The sequence below is a fragment of the Petaurus breviceps genome, unplaced genomic scaffold (genome assembly GCF_028583685.1).
Source record: "Petaurus breviceps papuanus isolate PSGF00001 unplaced genomic scaffold, PetGlider_PUasm1.0 138, whole genome shotgun sequence".
NCBI lineage: Eukaryota > Metazoa > Chordata > Mammalia > Diprotodontia > Petauridae > Petaurus > Petaurus breviceps.
The window spans coordinates 23,011,407-23,031,790 of record NW_027185694.1 but is presented as its reverse complement, the minus strand read 5'-3'; the positions used below and the strand labels follow the sequence as shown (position 1 = coordinate 23,031,790).

General features: G+C 39.2%; 1 protein-coding gene and 1 long non-coding RNA gene across 5 annotated transcripts in view; one reads left to right on the top strand and one right to left on the bottom strand.

Moving 5' to 3' along the window:
* Nucleotides 1–15,684, top strand: part of LOC138177040 (uncharacterized) — a 34,163-nt gene extending 18,479 nt beyond the window's left edge. For all 3 annotated transcript variants that reach the window (XR_011172419.1, XR_011172422.1, XR_011172420.1), the window contains 3 exons: nt 3,237–3,365; nt 10,932–11,041; nt 15,548–15,684. This is a non-coding gene — a long non-coding RNA (uncharacterized lncRNA). The remainder of the gene's footprint in view (nt 1–3,236; nt 3,366–10,931; nt 11,042–15,547) is intronic.
* Nucleotides 1–20,384, bottom strand: part of PIGQ (phosphatidylinositol glycan anchor biosynthesis class Q) — a 56,681-nt gene that overhangs the window by 21,826 nt on the left and 14,471 nt on the right. For both annotated transcript variants that reach the window (XM_069108004.1, XM_069107997.1), the window contains exons 2-4: nt 15,581–16,270; nt 8,331–8,462; nt 7,461–7,581 (exon numbers count right to left, since the gene is read on the bottom strand). In XM_069108004.1, coding sequence (XP_068964105.1) covers nt 7,461–7,581; nt 8,331–8,462; nt 15,581–16,260 — 933 coding nt within the window. In that variant the 5' untranslated portion in view covers nt 16,261–16,270. The remainder of the gene's footprint in view (nt 1–7,460; nt 7,582–8,330; nt 8,463–15,580; nt 16,271–20,384) is intronic.

Sequence of the window (20,384 nt, the reverse complement as noted above, 5' to 3'; positions counted from 1 at the left end):
ATTACTTTATGAACCTTGGATGAGGGATAACTGGTGTGAAAATCTGGTGTGATTTGTAGATGCCTACAAGAGACTGCCATGTGGACAATTAAGGAAAGGGAAGGAGAAATCATGTAGGTTTTACTTGGTCTCATGTGGGTAGAAGTTATTAGGTGTTGAGGCATAGGTTTAGGTTTCATAAAGAAGAAATTTCCTAGCCAATAGGATATTATCAACATGGAATGGGCTGATTCATGAAGAGTGAGCTTCCCAACACTGAAAGTTCTCAGACAATAGCCAGGTGACCATTTGTCAGGAATTTTGTAGACAGGATGGGTCAAAAATGGCTAGTGTTAAATGACCTCTAATGTCCCTTCCAATTATAGAATTCCATCATTTTAATAAGAAAATCAAAATAATTTTAACTAAATGAATGAAAGGGGAAGCTGGTTCCAGAAACATAACGGTGAAGAAAACCAGAAGCAATGATATAATGCCCATCAGAGGGAGTAGAACCCCATTACTGAATTAATCCTTTTGTGTCATGTTGAAAAACTACAAAATCAGACTAAGTCCCAACAAAACTCCTTTACTTCAGAGGTGAGGATATGAGACAAGTAATAATCATACCAGGAATTGTTTATTTCCAAGAGTTCAAAGTGCCAACCATTATTTTACAAATTCTCATAGCATCTCTAAGATGTAAGAGGAAATAGATATTATTGTCCTCATCTAGCAAAAGGGGAAACTGAGACAGAACTTAAAGGTAAAATGAGAGGCACCATCTCATCAAATCTGTGGTAGAGATAGAACTAAAATTGTATTTTTGATGCTCAGTCCAGTATTGGGTCTCCTTTATACACAAGCATAATTAAGGACAGAGACTAAGGAAGAATATAAATTATTTAAAACAATGTACACAGTGAGCCCTGGAGTCAGGAGGACCTGAGTTCAAATCCGGCCTCATTCGAGGTCTTGATCCAAAGCCAGAGTTGGAACCCAGTTAAAGAGTGAAGAAGAGGGCAAAGTGGAGCAGTGAATAGAGCACTGGCCCTGGAGTCAGGAGGACCTGAGCTCAAATCCAGCCTCAGACACTTAACACTTACTAGCCGTGTGGCCTTGGGCAAGTCACTTAACCCCAATTGCCCTACCTTCCCCCTCCAAAAATAAAAACAAAAAGCAAACAAAAACCAATGTACAAAACAAGGGTTATCAGGTTCCATGGTACCTAAAAGGTCCAAAGGACACCTAATGCTATAAACATGGCCCTACGATGAAAATGGCTAACTCTTAGTAGCCACAGGGAAACTCAACAATAGTAAGGATTAGGCATTTTCATGGAGGCTGTATGGGAAAATGCAATGAGTAACACTGCCCTCTCAAATATTCAAAAAGACCTGTGATCTAACTGCTAGTTGTGCCTGTCCACATACAACTCCTGTCCAATCCTCCTATTTACCCCTCTTGTTACTCTTACCAATTTTTTCTCTACTTCTTTTACTTGATTTCCAAAATCCCTCTTGAGCTCTTCCATGGCCTGCGATCAATTCCTATTTTTCTTGGAGGCTTTTGATATAGGAGCTTTGACTTTGTTGTCTTCTTCTGGTTATATGTTTTGATCTTCTTTGTTACCAAAGTAAGATTCTATAGTCTGAGTTTTTTTATGCTGTTTGCTCATTTTCCCAGCCAAATACTTGACTTCTAACTCTTTGTCAAGGTAGGACTGCTTCCAGTGGGGGTAAGCTTCAGGGGTTTTGTGCAGCTCTTTTCAGAGATACTTCTAGTAAATTTTCAGTTTTTCCAAAGTTTGTTCAAATAAGAGGTGTTAACTCCTCTCCTGGCCTGCACTCTGTTCTGTGAGTGACCTCAAGCACTCTTTTCTGCCTTGGAACTATGAGGAAGACTCCTTCTCCACTGCAGCCACAAGTTCTGCCACACCAGAGCTCCTCCTTACCCCAGGACTGCCACCCAAGACTGTGAGCCAGATCCAAGCAGAGTAAAACAAGAGAATCCTGCATCAGCATCAGCAAAGAGATCCCTGCAATCCCCCTCTGTGCAGTCACTCAATTTCCCCACTGTCTGTGGGCCCAAAGCTCCGGAAGCAGCTGCTGCTGCCACCACCTCCACTACCCTCAGCCTAGGGTCAGACTGTACTCCTCTTTCACCTAAGTCTGACAGTTTTCCCACTGACCTTCTATGTTGTCATTGGCATTTTCAGGTTGAGAAGTCTAGAAACTGGGGCGGCTAGGTGGTGCAACAGCCTTGGAGTCAGGAGGACCTGAGTTCAAATCTGGCCTCAGACACTTACCATGTACTAGCCGTGTGACCTTGGGCAAGTCACTTAACCCCAATTGCCCAGCCTTCCCCCCTCCAAAAAAAAATAGAAAAAGAGAAGTCTAGAAACTGCCACAGTTGCCAGTGATCCAGTGCTCTGAGGCCTGCCCCAGCCCCGCTTGTGCAAGGCATGGCCCACAGAGGACTGCCTTCCACTCCCAGACCAGTGTGACAGACCTTTCCTGTTGACCTTCCAGGCTGCCTTGGGCTGGAGATTTGTTCCACTCTGTCATTTTGTGGGTTCTGTAGCTCTAGAATTTGTTTAGAGTCATTTTTATAGGTACTTGGAGGGATTTGGGGGAGAACTAAAGCAAGTCCCTGCTTTTACTCCATCATCTTTGCTCTGCCGCCTATTCTCCCATTTACCACAGAAGGTCCTCCTAAGAACCTTCCTAGATTTCTTTTGACCTCCAGAGGATTTCGGTGGGGAACTCTGGCTGTCTACCTATCACCGCCTCATTCTCCTCATATGACCAGTCCTTCTTTTATGTCCATTTCCCTAATGTCATCCTTCACTCTTGCTCTTTTTTCAAAGTTCCTGCTCATAACCACCATGTACCTCTTTACTGACCCCTGTATAATATTCATTTTTAATTCTTTGGATCTCTGTCTCACAACCATAGAATCACACCAGGAAAATACTGATGCTTAAAAGATGGGCCTTGGTTGCAGAGAGAAGTTTGAGTTCATTAAAAGGAGCTGTGCAACATTCTGAAAGCATTCCCTTCCTCCTATTTGATTCTGGGCCCAAGTCATTGTCCATCTGTAGTACCTGTCCCAAACAGACACACCGAGGGACAAGCTCTAGGCTGACCAACCAATGCTATAACCTGGTTAACAGACACAGTTCTTATCTACTTGGCCCTTCTGTAGATGACCAGGTAAACTCCTTTCAGGGCTTATGTATGTCTTCAATGTTCTAGGACACTATACAACCAGCATGATGTCATCTACAAATAGAAACCACTGGAGGACCTGACTATCCATAGAAAAATCCTCTTTAATGTGAACTCTATGCTGAATATCCTCCACTACAGCATGGAATACCTTTGGTAAGACTATACATTTCCCTGTTTTAAACCTCATGTGAAATTTGTGATCAGAGAGTCATTGAACAAGGCTATTCTTATTGTTATAGCTTTCAAAGTAACTTGAATGATTTTGAGGCATGGGGGTATGAGCATTTAACATGGCTTTTTGTACTCAAATGCCTAATGAAAGCAACAACCAATATATAGCAATGGCAATATTAAATATATGATATATACGTTACATATATATATTTATAGCAATGGTTGAATTTTACATTTTCTACTTCCTTCAATAACTGTATGATGGTAAAGATGTGGCAAATTGTAGAATACTGCTTTTAAAAACCTACCCTGCTCCTTATGAATGCCCTCACTCTATGTATGTGTAGATTGTTCTCATAAAAATTTTACATAGATGGGGAAGTAGGCACACAAGTTGTTAGTTATAGATGTTCTCGCAGTCACCACTTTATTTTCCCCACTCCCCTTACATTTCCATTTTCCTTCAGATAACCTGTGAGTCAGAATCGCAGCAATTTTGTCATCTCTACTACAGATCACTATATACACCCGTATAACTCATTGCATTCTGATAATATAAGGCAGGGATATAGTCCTGGTCTTCTGTTTCCCCTGAAAGAGAGGGCAATGGGGTCCCCAGGAACTGTGAGATGACTCAGGCAAAGCTTCAGAGAATAAGTTTATGCATCCAAACTCTGTGGCATAGAAGTGAAATGAGTGCTGATTAGGAAAAAATATCCCACTGGGATGTGAAAAAAATGAGATATGTTGGGACTTCTAGTAAGACAGCCAAGAGATCATTTCATAGCACAGTTCTCCTTTATTACCTTAAAACAGCAAGAAATGTATGAAACAAAGAGAAAAACCAAAAAAAGGAGAAAAGAAAGAAATGTTCATAAGGAAAACCAAGAGAAAGGCTGAAGAAATGAGTAAAAGAAAGACTTTTAATAATATGGGGGTAAAAGAATGCCAATAGAAATCTGCAGAAAGAATAATACTGTAATAATTATAACTAAGAATCCCAGAAAAGAGGCTATATAAGAGAAATAAAAGAAGACTTAAATAATTGAAGGAATATCAATTTTTGATGATTGGGCCATGACAATATAACAAAAATGATGACACTACATAAATTAATTTATAGACTTAGTGTCATATCAATAAAATTACTATAGAGTTTCTAAGGGTTTGTTTGTTTTTTTAAAGAACTAAATGAAAAGATAATAAAATTAATTTGCAAAAACAAAAATCTTAAGAGAAATAATGGAAAAAAAAAGAGTCGGAAAAAAGGTGCCCTAACAGGCTCAGATCTCAAACTACTATAAAGCAATAAACACTTAAAAAACAACAACAACAATTTGGTACTGGTTTAAAGAAAAGAAAAATTGATCAGTGAAACAGATTATATAAAAAAGATTCAGATGCTACTGAACAGAGTAGCAGATGTTCAATAAATTCAGACACCAACTAATAGAGCAATGATTCCTATTTGACAGAAACTGCTGGGAAAATCTGAAAGCACTCTGGCAGAAATTAGGTTTTGGCCAACATCTTATACCATATAACATAATAAAATACATAGAGATATATACCCTAAATATAAAAAAAGTCATATCATAAAGAAGTTGGATGAGAAGGGAAACAAATACCTTTTTACAACTTTGGCTAGGGAGATAATAAAATTAGGGAAAAGAGTGAGTCATCATATAAAACAAAATGGACAATTTTGGTCAAATAAAATTGAAAAGCTTTTGTACAAGAAAAATCAATGTATGTAGAATTGGAAGGGAAAGTTATTTTTGAAAAAAAATCTTTTTGGTAAATTCTCCTCATAAAGGTATGATAGCCAATATATATTTGGAATTGATACAAGCATAAAAAAGAAGAGCACACATCCCTCAATCAATAAGATAGGCAGTTCTTAAATGAAGAAATGTATGCTATCAACAATGTTAAAGACTTCAATTCACTAATAATGAGAGAAACCAAAATTAAAGCAACTCTGAGGCTCTCATGGCAATTGTTGGTGGAACTCTCATGTTGATACACTGTTGATAGAGATGTACAGTAGTCCAATTCTTCCAGAAAGCAAATGTGTAACGGTGTCCCAAAAGTCATTAAACTGTGCACACCCTATGGCCCAGAGAAATCACTTCTAGGCATATACATACCCCAAGGATGCCAAAGATAAAGGGAAAGGACCAATACCTACAAAAGTATTTGGAGCAGGATGTTTTGTTGTAGCAAAGAAACGGAAACAAAGTAGCTACCCATCCACTGGGGAGTGACTAGACAAACTGACAAATGAATGGAAGAGAATGTTATCGTATTGTAAGACAGAGAAATATGATGGATTCAGAGAAATTTGGGAAGACTTATGAGAACTGATGCCAAGTGAAAGGAGCAGATCTAGTGAAGTGATTTACATGATATGATTTACATTATACACTATTGTAAAGGACAACAAGTTTGAAAAACTTCAGAACCCTAATCAAAAGAGTGACCTTTAGTCAAGTCAAAACATGACTTTATTGAACTGATGATGAAGCACACCTTCTACTTCTTGGCAGAGACGTCACAAGCTATCTAGGTCATTAGATTAAAGGTACATTTTCAGACATGAGCGATGCATTAATTTGTTTTGCTTAATTATACATATTTGTTATATTGGTGGGCTTCTGTTCAGGAGTATGAGATACTGCTAGAGATGCAAAAAACTTTTAAAACAAAGAACATCAATAAAATATTTTAAAATACACAGAAAAAAATGAAAAAGAAATTACTACTTTTAAAAATTTGACATCCAGCTTAAAAAAAAACAAGCTGCACAGAAGTAACAATTTCTTATATTATTCTTTTTTATGTTGAAATAGTTTTGTTAATGATTTAGTTCATAATAAAAACATTTCTAAAGAGGCCAGAATAACCACAAGAACCCCTAGAGTAGCTGAAATGCTTAATTTTTAAAAATTGAAGGAAGACATAATGAGCAAAATTACAGATCTTAAAAAGAATTTGAAAAGAGAATCAATGGTTTAGAGCAGAAAGTAGAAATTTTTAACAAAGCAATGGATACCCTGAAAAAGAAAATGGAAGCAATGGAACATAAAACGATTTGTATTTATAAACAGCAGATCCAAAAGCAGGTGCCATGGTCCAATGCCCTTTGAGTACTGTGTGTCCATCTGCCCATGGTACTAGGCAGATGGAGGATTTTTTTCACTGTGCTTATATAATGGGTTGTAGCCAAAACCCTGCTGCTTCTAAGGTTAGTTATTATAAGAGAATCAGACCAAGGCAGGGAGTTTACCTGTCCTTTCAGAAATCAGAAATGTTAACACTGGGTTAGTAACAGAGGAAGGTAGCTACATCTAATCAAATGAAAGGGAATGTTAAATCTGTTTCATTAAACAAATTACTATTTGACAAAGTTATCCTCCAGGTAAAATATTTCTAAATTGGGTATCTCCAATAAGTGGCATAAAAAAATCTAGTTTTAAGACCAGAATCTGATATTTAAAGACTGCTAAAATGGCACAAATTGGGATTAGAATTGGGAATTAGAGTCAAATATTTTATTTCTTATTGGCTCTATTTCAAGTCTGACTACTACTGTGTTCTCTCACACAAGTCACATGACTGTACAGATTAATTTCTTTAGCTGTAAAAACTCATTTTCTGAGTCTTTTTAATTGCCTCGAACAGAGGAAGCTAGTGTTAACTATTGAATACACATAAGATTTTAAAACTTCAGCTGTTTTATTATGAAATCTTGTATTTCTATAATTACATTTTAGTAGCAGCAGCGAAGAACAATCCTGTTTATTCAAGAGTAATGGTATTTTAGATTTCTGAGTTTCATCAGGCCAGAACAAAGGATATAGGCTGTAGTAAGAGAAGAGATTTGGGGAAAATCAATTGGCCCACAGATCTTTCTGAAGCACCCACTACATGCAAGGCATTGTTTTAGCTACTCTGAAAGAATACAAAGATATTTAAGCAGAAAGGGTTTTTCCCTTTAAAGGGAGGAAGGAAAACGAACCAATTCCTGGCTCAGTCATAGGGCTTCAGGGCTAGAATTTCAACTTAACTCACATCTGCAACTGGGATGAGAGCGTCAGCCAGCTGACCAATCCGATTCTTCCTATATAACCAAGACAGCAGCATGATCCCCAGAGCCACGTCAAGAAGGAGGGAAACAAAGATGTTGGCTTTCCTGTGAGAGGGGCAGAAGGGTAGAAGATAAGTAGCAGAGTGAGGCAGTGAGATACAGTGGAAAGGTATTTATTTAGAGTGGGAAGACCTAAGTTCAAATCCTGGCTCTGTTCCTTACTACCTTGCTGACTCCCTTGGGTAAATCACTTCTATCCCTCTGGGATTCAGTTCCTTCATCTGCAAAATGAGGGGCTTGAACTAGATGATCTCCTAGTGCAAAATTCCATGAAAGATGGAACTTGGTCACAGGATGGTCAAAACTAGCAGTTAAAATACATACACAGAGGAGTTTGTCTCAGTAACAATAACAACTTACATATGTATAGGGGTTTACATTACAAAACACTTTTATATCCACCCTTCAGCTGTATCCTCATTACAAGTCTGAGCTAGGCAGGGTGTAAATTATTAGGCACAGAAATCTGCCCAGGGTTCCCACAGGCATTAAGGAACAGGGCAGTATTCAAATGTAGGGCTTTAGACTCAAAGGTCATAACAATATCCCACTGTACCATCCTCTTGAAGGACACTTAGAAGGAGTTTAGGTGGGAATTACTTATCGGGACAAAAGCCTATTAATTCCTAAAGTTTGAGAGCGATGGTGAGGGGCAGCTGGAGAGATAACACGTCAGAACTCTATGCCAAAGAGTCTTCTTTAAGGTTTACTATTAGTGAAAACCTCAAAATGCCCTAGGGAAGGGTCATGCCTCAAGATGCTAGATGAAAAACAAGAGGGTGAGAATACTGTACCTCATCAGCTGGGTTTGGTTCTCAGCTTTTTGATTGCTAAAGACAAATCTGAGATGTTCTAGTCGATATCCAACCTGCTCACAAGTTGAGAGTTTGCTCCATATGAAGGACAAAGGCCAAAACTTAAATATTCTGCAGAAATAAAATAGAGAAATACATTTCTGCCACTAGAAAAAGGACAGAATGTTGCAGGTCAGCATTAACACTACATAATGATTCCTTTTTGCCTGAATTTTTATCTCGTAGAAGGTAGGGAGTGAGAACTGTTCTACTGTGGGCCCATGAGCCTCTCAAGAGTATCTAGTAATGAAAGGAATGTGAAAGTAATCTTACAATTGGGAAGCTGTTTCTATTTTATAAAATAATCTAAGGTCCCCAAATATTGGCCCTCATGCCAATGAGCCCACTGTAGGCCAACTAGACAGAGGAGAACAGCACTAGCAGAGGCCTAGAGAAACGCTAGGAGGACTTGAATAACTTCAGAACTACTCCAGCGGACAGGTACAGGACTAGGCATATCCAGAGCTCCATAGCAGTAACTGTTACGGACACTACAAGAGGCAGCTCATTCAACTCCACTTTTTAATATTAACCTAAACCAATCTTCTTTAATCCCATCTCCCCAGAAGCCAACTTCTAAACAGCCTTCAGCCTGCTGAGTTCTTTAAAAGAAAAGATCCAAAATGTTTTCTACATTCACAGGGGGAAATGACCAAGATCATTTAGGCAACAGAGCTGACTTCCAGCCTTCTCCTAAATATTATCCCTGCAAAATTGGGGAACCTCCTCCTATTATCTATAATATAATCAGTGAGACAAGACTTCTTATAAAGCAAAAGAAACAATTCTGAGATGCAGTTCAATGAGCTATTTTGATAAACATTTGAATGTTATACGGAAAAGATGGCTTCCTAGGAGGAGAAAGTAAAACTGACATGTGGCCTGTTTTCAACACCCAGTATTTCTACTCCCATTAACTGAGGACTCAGGACCTTCATTTTCAGTTCAGAATACTTGCTGCAGGCAGGAACTGTGTCTCAAACTCATTAAGAAAAAAAGGCAGTGCTGCCAACTGCATGAATTTAGAACCTCAGGAAAAAGAGGTCTTAACTCTGGGCAAAATTTAAAGGTTTCTCTATTATACTAGTTGCTCTGAATCATTTCCAAGAAAAATCTGTATGAAAATGTGAATTGCACAGACTGGAATCCCCTACCAACATTCACTAGGATTCAGGCCCCATGGAATTAGCTTAAAGATGCTCCTCTCCTCCCTCTTTACCTCTTGCCAGTAACACTTCCTTCAGAGGATGTCTCCAACTAAATAAACCTTGGTCTTACAGTATACTACTATCTCAAGTTGATTGGTTAAGTATGGGTATATACATCATTATCTAGATATCTAGATATACCTGCACTAGTGAGCAGAGAGAGGTCTTGGACTCAGGACCAGAAGATTTTGGTTTAGTTTAAATTTCTGCCACGAAGGTAAATCACTCCTCCTGAGACTTGGTTTCCTCATCTATACAATGGTAATAATTCCTGTCTCTCTCTCAGGTTTCTTATGAGGCTAAAATGAGGTAGGATAAGGGGTGTACAGGTGGCACAGTTAGTAAGAGCACTGGCCCCAGAGTCGGGAGACCTGGGATCGGTTCCGGCCTCAGATACTTAACACTCAGACAAAATAACTGGCTGTGTAACCTTGAACAAGTTATTTAACCCCAATTGCTTTAAAAAAATAAATAAATAAATAAAATGAGGTAGGATAATGCATGTGAGAATACATCATAGATGATAAAGCTCTATATAAGGTATTATTATTATTATTACATATGAAGGATAGATAAATGAAATGGACTCCATAAATATGAAAATTTATGTTGTTATTAGAAAGCAGGCCTTGAGTCAGAAAGACCCTGCTCCAACACATACTAACTATACAACCCTGCTCAAGCCACATCCCTTCTCAGTGGCCCAGGCAGCTCTCCAAGGTTGAATATCTCAGAGATGGCAGCGATCTGCATTGGGAGAGGATGTGACTTCCTTGGGCGTTCCCTATACGGCTGAAATTACACATCCAATTCAACAAAACTCTCAGCAATCATCTTCTGCACTCTCTGCTGGCTCGACATTGGCTTAAGGCAGCATGTTGGCATAGAGGCTAATTAGAAAGATTCTTTTCAAATGAATGCAAGCCATGTTAATCATATAATTTAGTCCATCTCCCTTAGGTTACACAAGCCCCAAAGGAAATTGATTGTTGAAAATATTCTGCAATTACAACTGTTCTCCACCAGGTGGTACCAAGTGCATTTATGTAGGTTATAGTAATTAGGAGTCCTTTATACACCCAGAGAGATGGAAATGACTCTAAAATTTATTCTATACCCAAGGGCTTTCTTTGTGTGGGAAATTATCTGTAGTATATCTTCCTGAATCTTTTGATTCCCCCTTGATTAAAATGTTCTAACGAAAGCTGCTTCTATAACTTCCCTATACACACATGTGTGTGTTCACCCTGAATTTTCTTCTCCAGTTTTATTCTCAGTATCTTTCATTGTATTTCCTGTGTGCAATATTAAATGACTCCTTTGGATTGCCTAGGAAATTCTACTCTGGGTACAAGAAGACAATATTAAACGATTCCTTTGGATTGCCTGGGAAATTCTACTTTGGATACAAGAAGACAATGAGAAGAGGTTAGCAGAAGAAAGGTAAAATAAGGACAGAATTATCTGTTGTCCTACCATAGTCTGGCTCCAACTTACCTTTCTAGACTTTTCATGCTATTCCCCTTTATATACTCTATGCTTCAACCAAAGTACCATAATTACTATCTCCCAGACCTATGATTCACCTCCTTACCTCTGACCTTTGGGCCTTATACCCTATTCCTGAAATGCCTTTTCCAAATCTGCCTACTGACATGCTATCCCATCCTTGAAGGCTCAACTTAAATGCTGTATCCTCCAGAAAACCTTCTTTGAGCCTTTCAGCCTCTCTCCATCTGATTTCAGAGTACTTTACAATCCTCTAATGTAGCTGCCATTATTTTCATTTGTATTTACACACACACATATGGATGTTTGTGTATATCTAATATAGCTAAATATAGGTATATGTATGTACACACACTTCATCCTCTCTCCTCCCCACACAATATGGCAAGCTCCTTGAAGGCAAAGCTGTGCATTAATTATCCCTACATCTCTAACATATCTAAGTACTAAGCCACAGTATACAAAACATGTGCTTAAAAATGTGTGGTGAATGATGAAAAGGGATTATCCCTATAAAAGAAAGGAGCCTATTCTGAGAAAAATGTATTCATTAATTGGTGTCAACCATACAAAGAAAAATCAAATTCACCTCTAACAGTAGGAAAGTCAAGCTCCAGTTTCCAAATAGGAAATTTTTTTCCCCTACCCCCACCCCAAAATAGTGATCCCACTGGATATCCCCTCCTCCAATCTGCTCTCTCCCACATCTTCTCCCATACTCCCCCCGACTTTCCAGTAGGGCATGGTGGATCTCTATGCCCCAGTGCCGTTACATCTTATTTCCCAGTTAAATTAAAATAATATTAATAACAGTATATATATGGTTTTTTTTTTAAAGCAATTGGGGTTAAGTAACTTGCTCAAGGTTACACGGCCAGTTGTTTCTGGGTGGGTGCTAAGTGTCTGAGCCCAGATTTGATCCCCAGGTCATCCCAACACTGGAGCCGGTGCTCTTACTCGCTGTGCTACCTGGCCGCCCCTTATATGTATTTTTTCAAACATTTGATTTTAAAACTTTGAATTCCAGATTCATTCCCTTCCTCCTTTGTCACCCACCCTTACTGGGAAGATAAGCAATTCAGTGTAGATTGTACATGTATAGCTATGAAAAACATTTCCATATGGCCAGGTAGCACAGCCAGTAAGAGCACTGGCTCCAGTGTTGGGACGACCTGGAGATTGAATCCCAGGCTCAGACACTTAGCACCCACCCAGAAACACCTGGCCGTGTAACCTTGAGCAAGTTAACCCCAATTGCTTAAAAAAAAAAAAAGAAAAACATTTCCATAGTGGATATATTGTAAAAGACTGACTATATTTCCCTCCCTCCTATCCCACCTCCCACTTGTTCTATTCTCTACTTTGATCTTGTCCCTTTTCAAAAGTGGGTGCTTCCAACTTCCCTCCCCCCCCAGCCTGCCCTCCCTTCCATCATCCCCCTTCTCACCCCCCTCCCCCCTACTCTCCTGTAGGGTGAGATACCCTATTTAGTGTGTATGTCATTCCTTCCCCGAGCCAAATTCAATGAGAATAAGGTTGACCCATTCCCTTTTGCCTTCCTGTTCTTACCCTCCATTGTAACCATTTTCTCTTGCCTCTTCTATATGAGATAGTTGACCCCATTCTGTTTCTCCCCATCTCCTCTCATTATATTCCTCTTTCACCTCTTAATTTCACCTTTTAAGTATCATCCCTTCCTATTCAATTGGTCCTGTGCTCTCTATCTATGTATACCTGTACACATATATACACACTCACATATGTATTCATATGCCCATATACCCTCCTATATAGACATATATATATATATGTATTTGTGTATACACACACACACACACACTTCTATTCCCTTCAACTATTTTCATACTGAGAAAAATTTCATAAGTTACAATTATCATTTTTCCATGTAGGAATGTAAATAGTTCAACTTTGATAAGTTCCTTATGATTTCTTTTCCCTGTTTACCTTCTCATGCTTCTCTTGCTTCTTGTATCTGAATGTCAAATTTTCTATTCAACTCTGGTTTTTTCATCAAGAAAGCTTGAAAGTCCTCTATTCCACTGAACGACCATATTTTCCCCTGAAACATGATACTCAGTTTTGCTGGGTAGGTGATTCTTGGTTTTAATCCCAGCTCCTTTGCTCTCTGGAATATCATATTCCAAGCCCTTCAATCCTTCAGTGTAGAAGCTGCCAGATCCTATGTTATCCTGATTGTGTTTCCACATTATTCAAATTGTTTCTTTCTGGCTATTTGTAATATTTTCTTCTTGATCTGGGAATTCTAGAACCTGGCTATAATATTCCTAGGAGTTTTCTTTTTGGGATCTTTTTCAGGAGGTGATGGGTAGATTCTTTCAACCTCTATTTTGCCTTCTGGTTCTAAAACATCAGGGCAATTTTCCTTGAGAATTTCCTGAAGGATGATTTCTAGATTCTTTTTTTGATCATGGCTTTCAGGTAGTCCAATAATTTTTTTTTGTTTGTTTGGGTTTTTTGGAGAGAAATTGGGGCTAAGTGACTTACCCAAGGTCACATGGTTAGTTTTTGTGTTAAGTGTCTGAGGCCGGATTTGAACTCTGGTCCTCATGATTCCAGGGGCCAGTGCTCTATTCACTGTGCCACCTACCTGCCCCTTAGTACAATAATTTTAAAATTATAACTCCTGGATCTATTTTCCAGGTCAATGGTCTTCCCAATGAGACATTTCACATTGCCTTCTATTTTTTTTATTTGTTTGGATCTATTTAATAGTATCCTGATTTCTCATAAAGTCACTAGGTTCCATTTGCTCCAATCTAATTCTGAAGGAATGATTCTCTTCGGTGAGCTTTTGAGATTCTTTTTCCATCTGGCAAATTTGGCTTTTTAAGGCATTCTTCTCCTCATCGCCTTTTTGAGCCTCTTTTGCCATTTGAGTTAGTCTGTTTTTTAAGGTGTTATTTTATTTCCTTCATTCAGGTTATTGGCTTTTTGCCACAGTAGGACTCTGCCACCAGATAGGGGATTTTTGTCTCAAATTGCTGGGGTGTTCTCCGTTGCCGAAGGTATTAGTTGGGTGACCTCTCTGAAGCCTCCACATGCTCTTGTGAACTGGTCACATATCCCAGGACCTCCACCCTAGACTGCAATCCAGATCCAAGCAGGTTAAAGCAAGAGTGATTACCCCTCAGACTGGTCGATGGGTCCCCCTACAATCTGCAGGCCAGGAGCTGAAGCTGCCATGAGGTGGTTTCAGCCGCTTCTCCCTCTAGGGGATAAAGGCTGGACCACACTCTCAAACTACCGGATCCCAAATTCCACACTGCACTGACCTCTCACTTTGTCCTTAGCCTCTATGTGTTGATAATTCTGAAAACTGCCACAGCTGCTGGTGATCTGAAGTCCCTCCAGCCGATGGCTGGTCAGACTGCCCTAAGGCTAAAACCTCAGGCTCATGGGCTCACTGCGCAGGCTGTTTTCTGACAGTCTGCCAGGCTGTCCTCACCGGGAGGTTAGCTTTTCTGTGTCATTTTGTGGATTCTGCAGCTCTAAAGTTTGTTCAGAGTCCCCTTTTACATGAATTAGAAGAGGTGGGAGCCAGAGCCGCTCAGAAGTCCTGTTTCTACTTTCATCTTGACTTCACCTGCCCCTTAAAATTCTTTCTAAGGGGCCTGGATCACCTAAGTGATCAACATGTATTAATGCCAAGCAGTATGCATTTGTTGATGTATTCACATACTTTACCACACATACCTTAAGTCATCTTAAATTACAAGCTCTTAAAGAAAGAGACAAGATGAATGTATTCTCAAGGCCTAATTCTGAAAGCATTCAATACCACCCTACTTGCAAAGATGATCAGTCAGTTACTGTGAAGCATACATGAAATGTTACCTGTGAATACACATACACGTAGTATATATACACACGTCTAGGGAATCCTGTGCTTCCAGATTGCCTATTATACCACACTATAAATTTGATAGTCCAGAATCCCAGGGTGGCTTTAGATGATAGTAAAGTACAGAAGACATTTTTACTATATATGGGACAGACACGTTTAGGGAATACCCAAAATATCCATATAGTATTCAAACTTATAGTCACCATTTGATATGATCAGTATGCTTGTGCTCTGGAAGAGCTCTGAAGCTCTGAAGTAGTTAGTACAAATATCATCATCACTACTTTACAGAGGAGGAAACCAAGGTTCAGAAAAGGAAAGGTCACAGAGATCGCCACCCTGGAGCTCGGGCTCTCTTCACTGCCCCCCAGTGCCAACCCATGGCTGCTCCCTCACCACAGAACTACATGATATAACTCCACTATGAGTCCAATCCTGTGCTATCATCTGCCTCTCTGGCAAATGCCCTTTCTTCTCCATCTAGATGGAATATATTAATATTAACATCATAAGACAAGTGCTGGATTCTAATCATATATTTTGACCAACACCAGGATGATAAAGGGGAAACAATTAGAGTTACTCACCTGCTCCTACAAAGTCCAGAGACGAGGGAAAGCAAGAATGTCAGCAGCATGCACACAGGCACAGATGCCTGCTTTGCCAGTTCCACAATGATGCTGGCCTCCACACCCTCTGACTGCCAGTGGCTCAGTTTGATGGGCCCATCATCGTATCTGTCTGTCAGGAACAGCACCTCACTTTTGGCTACCGTGTCAAACACAACTTCAAGTTTTGAAGCATCAGGTGCAGTGACGACCCCTGGCTGGTTATCCAGAGACATCTCAGGGGGATGCAATTGGGACAGCATGGCTTTGCGCTGGTCATAATAGATCAAAATGATCTGATCTTCTTTGGGGGTTCCAGCTTGTCTGGAAAGGGTGTGGCAGCTCCAGAACTTACTTCCTTTCTCTTTGCTAAGTTGGAGCCAAGGCTCATGAGAAAAAATGGTGCCTAGATCATCTAAAAATTTGCCCAGGGTCTCTTCCTTCTCCTGCTTGTTGTTACACCAAGTGCCCAGCACAACAATTTCTACCTGGCTCACCTTCTGTACTTCAAAGAGGTACTGCTTTACTTGGAAAGGGATGAAAGGGAAGTGGACAACAGCCAAGATAACTGCAGAGTTCTGTTCTGGGATCCACCGGCCAATTAAAAGGCCACTATCTGCTGAGGAACAGCAAGATGGGAAGAAGACTTTGAGCACCATGATGGGAATCCTGAAAAAGAAAACAAAGCAAAACTCAGATCCCTCTCCCAAAGTCATGAGAAAAAAAAATAGCTTCCAAAGTAAAACAATGATCATTATGAAAGCCAAAGGGACTCCTGAGATGTCTGTGTCTTAAAATTAAACTCTATCCAAGAGATTTTTCTGCGTACTGGAGATTTTAGTGTTCTTGGACAAGTTATATTTAAGCTAATGGTAGAAGTGGCAGCCAGCAGCTAGGTTCTGATCAATTTAAAATCTTGAAATAATCCCAGGATAAGGACTAAAGATGTCATGCTGGGGAAATCAAGACTTGCCAGAATTGACCAACTTTCGTAGGTGTGGTCCCACTAGACTTCTCCAACAGCTTTTGGTGATGCCTACTCTACTGCACAGGAAGAACATGGAGAAACACTGACCTATTTTCATTTGAAAGTTACACCTGACAAGGGATCTGGTGAACAAACTACACTGAGTCGTTGCCATGGACAATGTGCCCAAGTTACTTTAGTAGATTTTAGAGAATATTCAATTCACTACTCTATGAGTGCACGGCTCATATTTCTATTTCAAAACTAAGAAATATGAGGCAAAGAATTGTTATGACTTCTTCAGTATCACAGAGTCCATCCAAATAGCAACGAGGGGGGTTCAAAAAGAAACAGAGGAAGGGAGGGTAAGGGAACACAATCAAGAAGATGAGAAAGTCCCAAATTTAAATAGTAAAATGTGACCAGAAAGAAATAGCAATCAATATATGGAAGAGAGATCTGCTGGACAAAGGTTTTCTAGCTCCTAGAGGAGTATTTGTACCGCAGAGGCCCTGCAGGTGCTTAACAAACATCTATTGAGGTTTGTTAGGAGGCGGACATGGTTCCTGATAAAAAGCTAAAGTATTTACTAAATTTCATAAACACAAACATTCTATTTATATCCCAGCAGACAGTACTCCGGGAAGGACTATTATTTTCTCAAATACCAATAGAATACCTATGCCTATATTTCAGTGGCAATTTATGGCTAACATCCTACTGAAGCCACTGAATAACTCTGAACTCAAAACTTGTCTGGGATCAGTTCAGAACAGTGTGGTATAGTGGGAAACACAAAAGACTATGAGTCAAGAGACCTGGGCTCAAGTCCTAGCTCTGTCATTAACTAGTCAAGTGACATCAGTTTCATCATCTGTAAAATGGAGATAATATTTGATTTACGTATTTCAAAGGATTGTTATGAGGAAGTGTTTTGGGACTTTAAAACATGTGAATGTGAATTATCATATGTAGCTAAAAGTTTGTTCAATTTTACATCCAGAACACTATTCAACATTCATTTCAATACATGCTAGAAATTGGGATGTGAAAAATACCAGCGTCCCCAGAGACAGAGAAAAATAAGTTACTCAGTTTCCTTCCTGAGAGAAATGTACTTATGAATCTCACATGCTAAGGAGAACTCCTGTTTATCTATCCTCAATTTGACCTTTTAGCAGTAGAAAGAACTGTCTTAAGCAGTCACAATGATTGAATTATAAATGATCTTGAACTTTTCTTCCCTAGGCCTTCCCTCTTCCTAACCAGTGAGTTCCAAGGCTCACAGGAGATTTGTTTGGAATTTCCCTAGAGTAGGTAGGGGTTGTAATTTTTGACTCCTATTTCCTGTAGATTTGACTTTGACTTTGAAACAGAATTCCATGCATTTTGTGGGGGTGGGGGAGTGTGATAACAGAAAGAGCAATGCTGAATGTAATAAAATTCCATGAAATTTGTCTACCTAAATAGTTTAAAAATAAAGCAAAATGCCTATCATTTTCACCTTTTCAAAAGTTGGTCTTTAGTTGTCTCAATAAGTAAGAGATGATCATAACAAAGGACCACAGATTTTGAGTGGAAAGGAACCTAAGAAACAGAAGCTGAGAAAGGTTGTGACTTGTGTTATCTGGGTAAGTACAAATAATATGAATTTTACTTGGTTTAAAACATCTCATGGAATTTTGTTTTGATCACAAAAATGTTTCTGCTTTGTACTTCATTCATGTATTCAATAGTGCCTCCTACATGCAAGATAAGTCAGTCTTAGCCTTACCTTCATGGAGCTTAAGGTCTAGTACAGGAGATCAAACTCATACAAGTCTTTCTAGGTTTCTCTAAAATTATCATTTTCCTTCATTATTTCTTGCAGCACAACAATATTCTATCACATTCATATACCATAATGTGTTTCCTAATTTATGGGTAGGTACCTCCTTCATTTCCAATCCTTACCAACACAAAAAAATTGCTATAAATATTTTTGTATATTTGGGTACTTTTCCTCTTTTTTTGATCAGAAACAGTTTGGTGGCACAGTGGATAAAGAACTGGACCTGGAATCAGGAAGACCTTAATTCAAATTCTACCTCAAACATTTACTAGCCGTGTGATTCTGGGCAAGTCACTTAATCTTTCTTGTTCTTAGTTTTCTTATTTGTAAAATGGGGATAAAAATAGCACCTATCTCCCAGAGTTGTTACAAGGACCAAATGAGGTTTTCATAAAGCATTTTGCAACTTTAATGTGCGATATAAATGCTAGCTTTCTTTTTGGAGTTTATAGACCTAGTAGTAGTATTGCTGGGTCAAAAGAAATGTGCAGTTTAATAAGCTTTTGGGGCACAGTTCCAAATTGTTTTCTAGAATGGCTAACCCAGTTCATATTTTCACCTACAATGCATTATGCACGTTTCACTATAGCCCCAAAAACATTTGTCATTTTTCTTTTTGTCAACTTTGCCAATCTGATAGATTCTAGGTGATGTACATTTCTCTAGTTATTAATGATTTAGAACACTTTTTTCATTTAGCTATTGAGAACTTGGATTTCTTCCTCTGAAAACTTCCTGTTCATATTCTTTGAATATCAATTGAAGAAATAAATTTTCTATATATATATATGAGAAATAAGACTTTTATCAGAGAAGCCTATTGCAAAGAATTTTCCCTTCTTTTTGGAAGGGGGAAGCCTGGGCAATTGGGGTTAAGTGACTTTCCCAAGGTCACACTGATTGTCTGAGGCCAAATTTGAAATCAGGTCCTCCTGACTCCAGAGCCAGTGCTCTATTCACTGTACCACCTACCTGCCCCTCCCTCATTTTTATGCTTCTCTTAATTTTGCTGCACTGGTTTTATTTGTGGAAAAACTTTTTAATTTTGTTATAAAAATTGTTCATTTCTAACAGTTAATTTTTTTTTAAGACTGAGTCCCACTAATTTTCCTAGGCTGAAAGTAAGTGGATTACTCACAGGCTTGATCTTACCCTGATCAGCTCCATTTCCAACCTGGGCTATTTGCCCTTCTTTAGGAAACCTGGAGTCCCCCAATCCAGAAAGCTCACCATTTTATTTAGTTTTACTTTTTTCCATTTCTTTTTTCTATTACTTTTGAGGAGCGCACTCAAATCCTCATTCTCACTCACCTACATATCCAATCTGTTGCCTTATCTTGTTTCTCCCTTCACCACATTCCTCATATATGTCTCCCTGTCTCCACTCACACAGGAACCACACTAGTTCAGGCCCTTATCACCTTTGCCAGAACAACTGCAGTAGCCTCTTAACTGATCTTCCTGCTTGGAATAAACTTCTTATTGTTCTCTCCTCCCTCCAATCCAAAGCATACCCATGACCATGGCACCCCCTACTCAATGAACTCCAGTGGCTCTCTATTACTTCAGGATAAAAAAAAAAGTTGTCTCTGGCATTTAATGCCCTTCACAACCCGGCCATTTCCGCCACTTCAGGTCTTACTTATCCAGCCACACTGGCTTACTTGCACACCTCATTTTTTTTCTCTGCACCTTTGTGCTGTTTCTCCCCTGTTCTTGGAAGGCTCTCCCTTCTCACCAACTTGCTTAGGCTCCCTAGCTTCCTTTACAACTCAGCTCCAATTCTGCTTTCTGTAGGAACCCTCTCCCAGGCCTCCCAGTTGCTAATGCCTTTCCCACTGAAATTCATTTCAACACACTTTGTACAATCTTATATGTACCTAGTTATCTTCATGTTTGTCTCCTCTTCTAGAATGTGAGCCACCCTGTGGGAAGGGCCTGTTTCTGTCTTTTTCAGTATCTGGCATATTTATGTTGTAAATGTT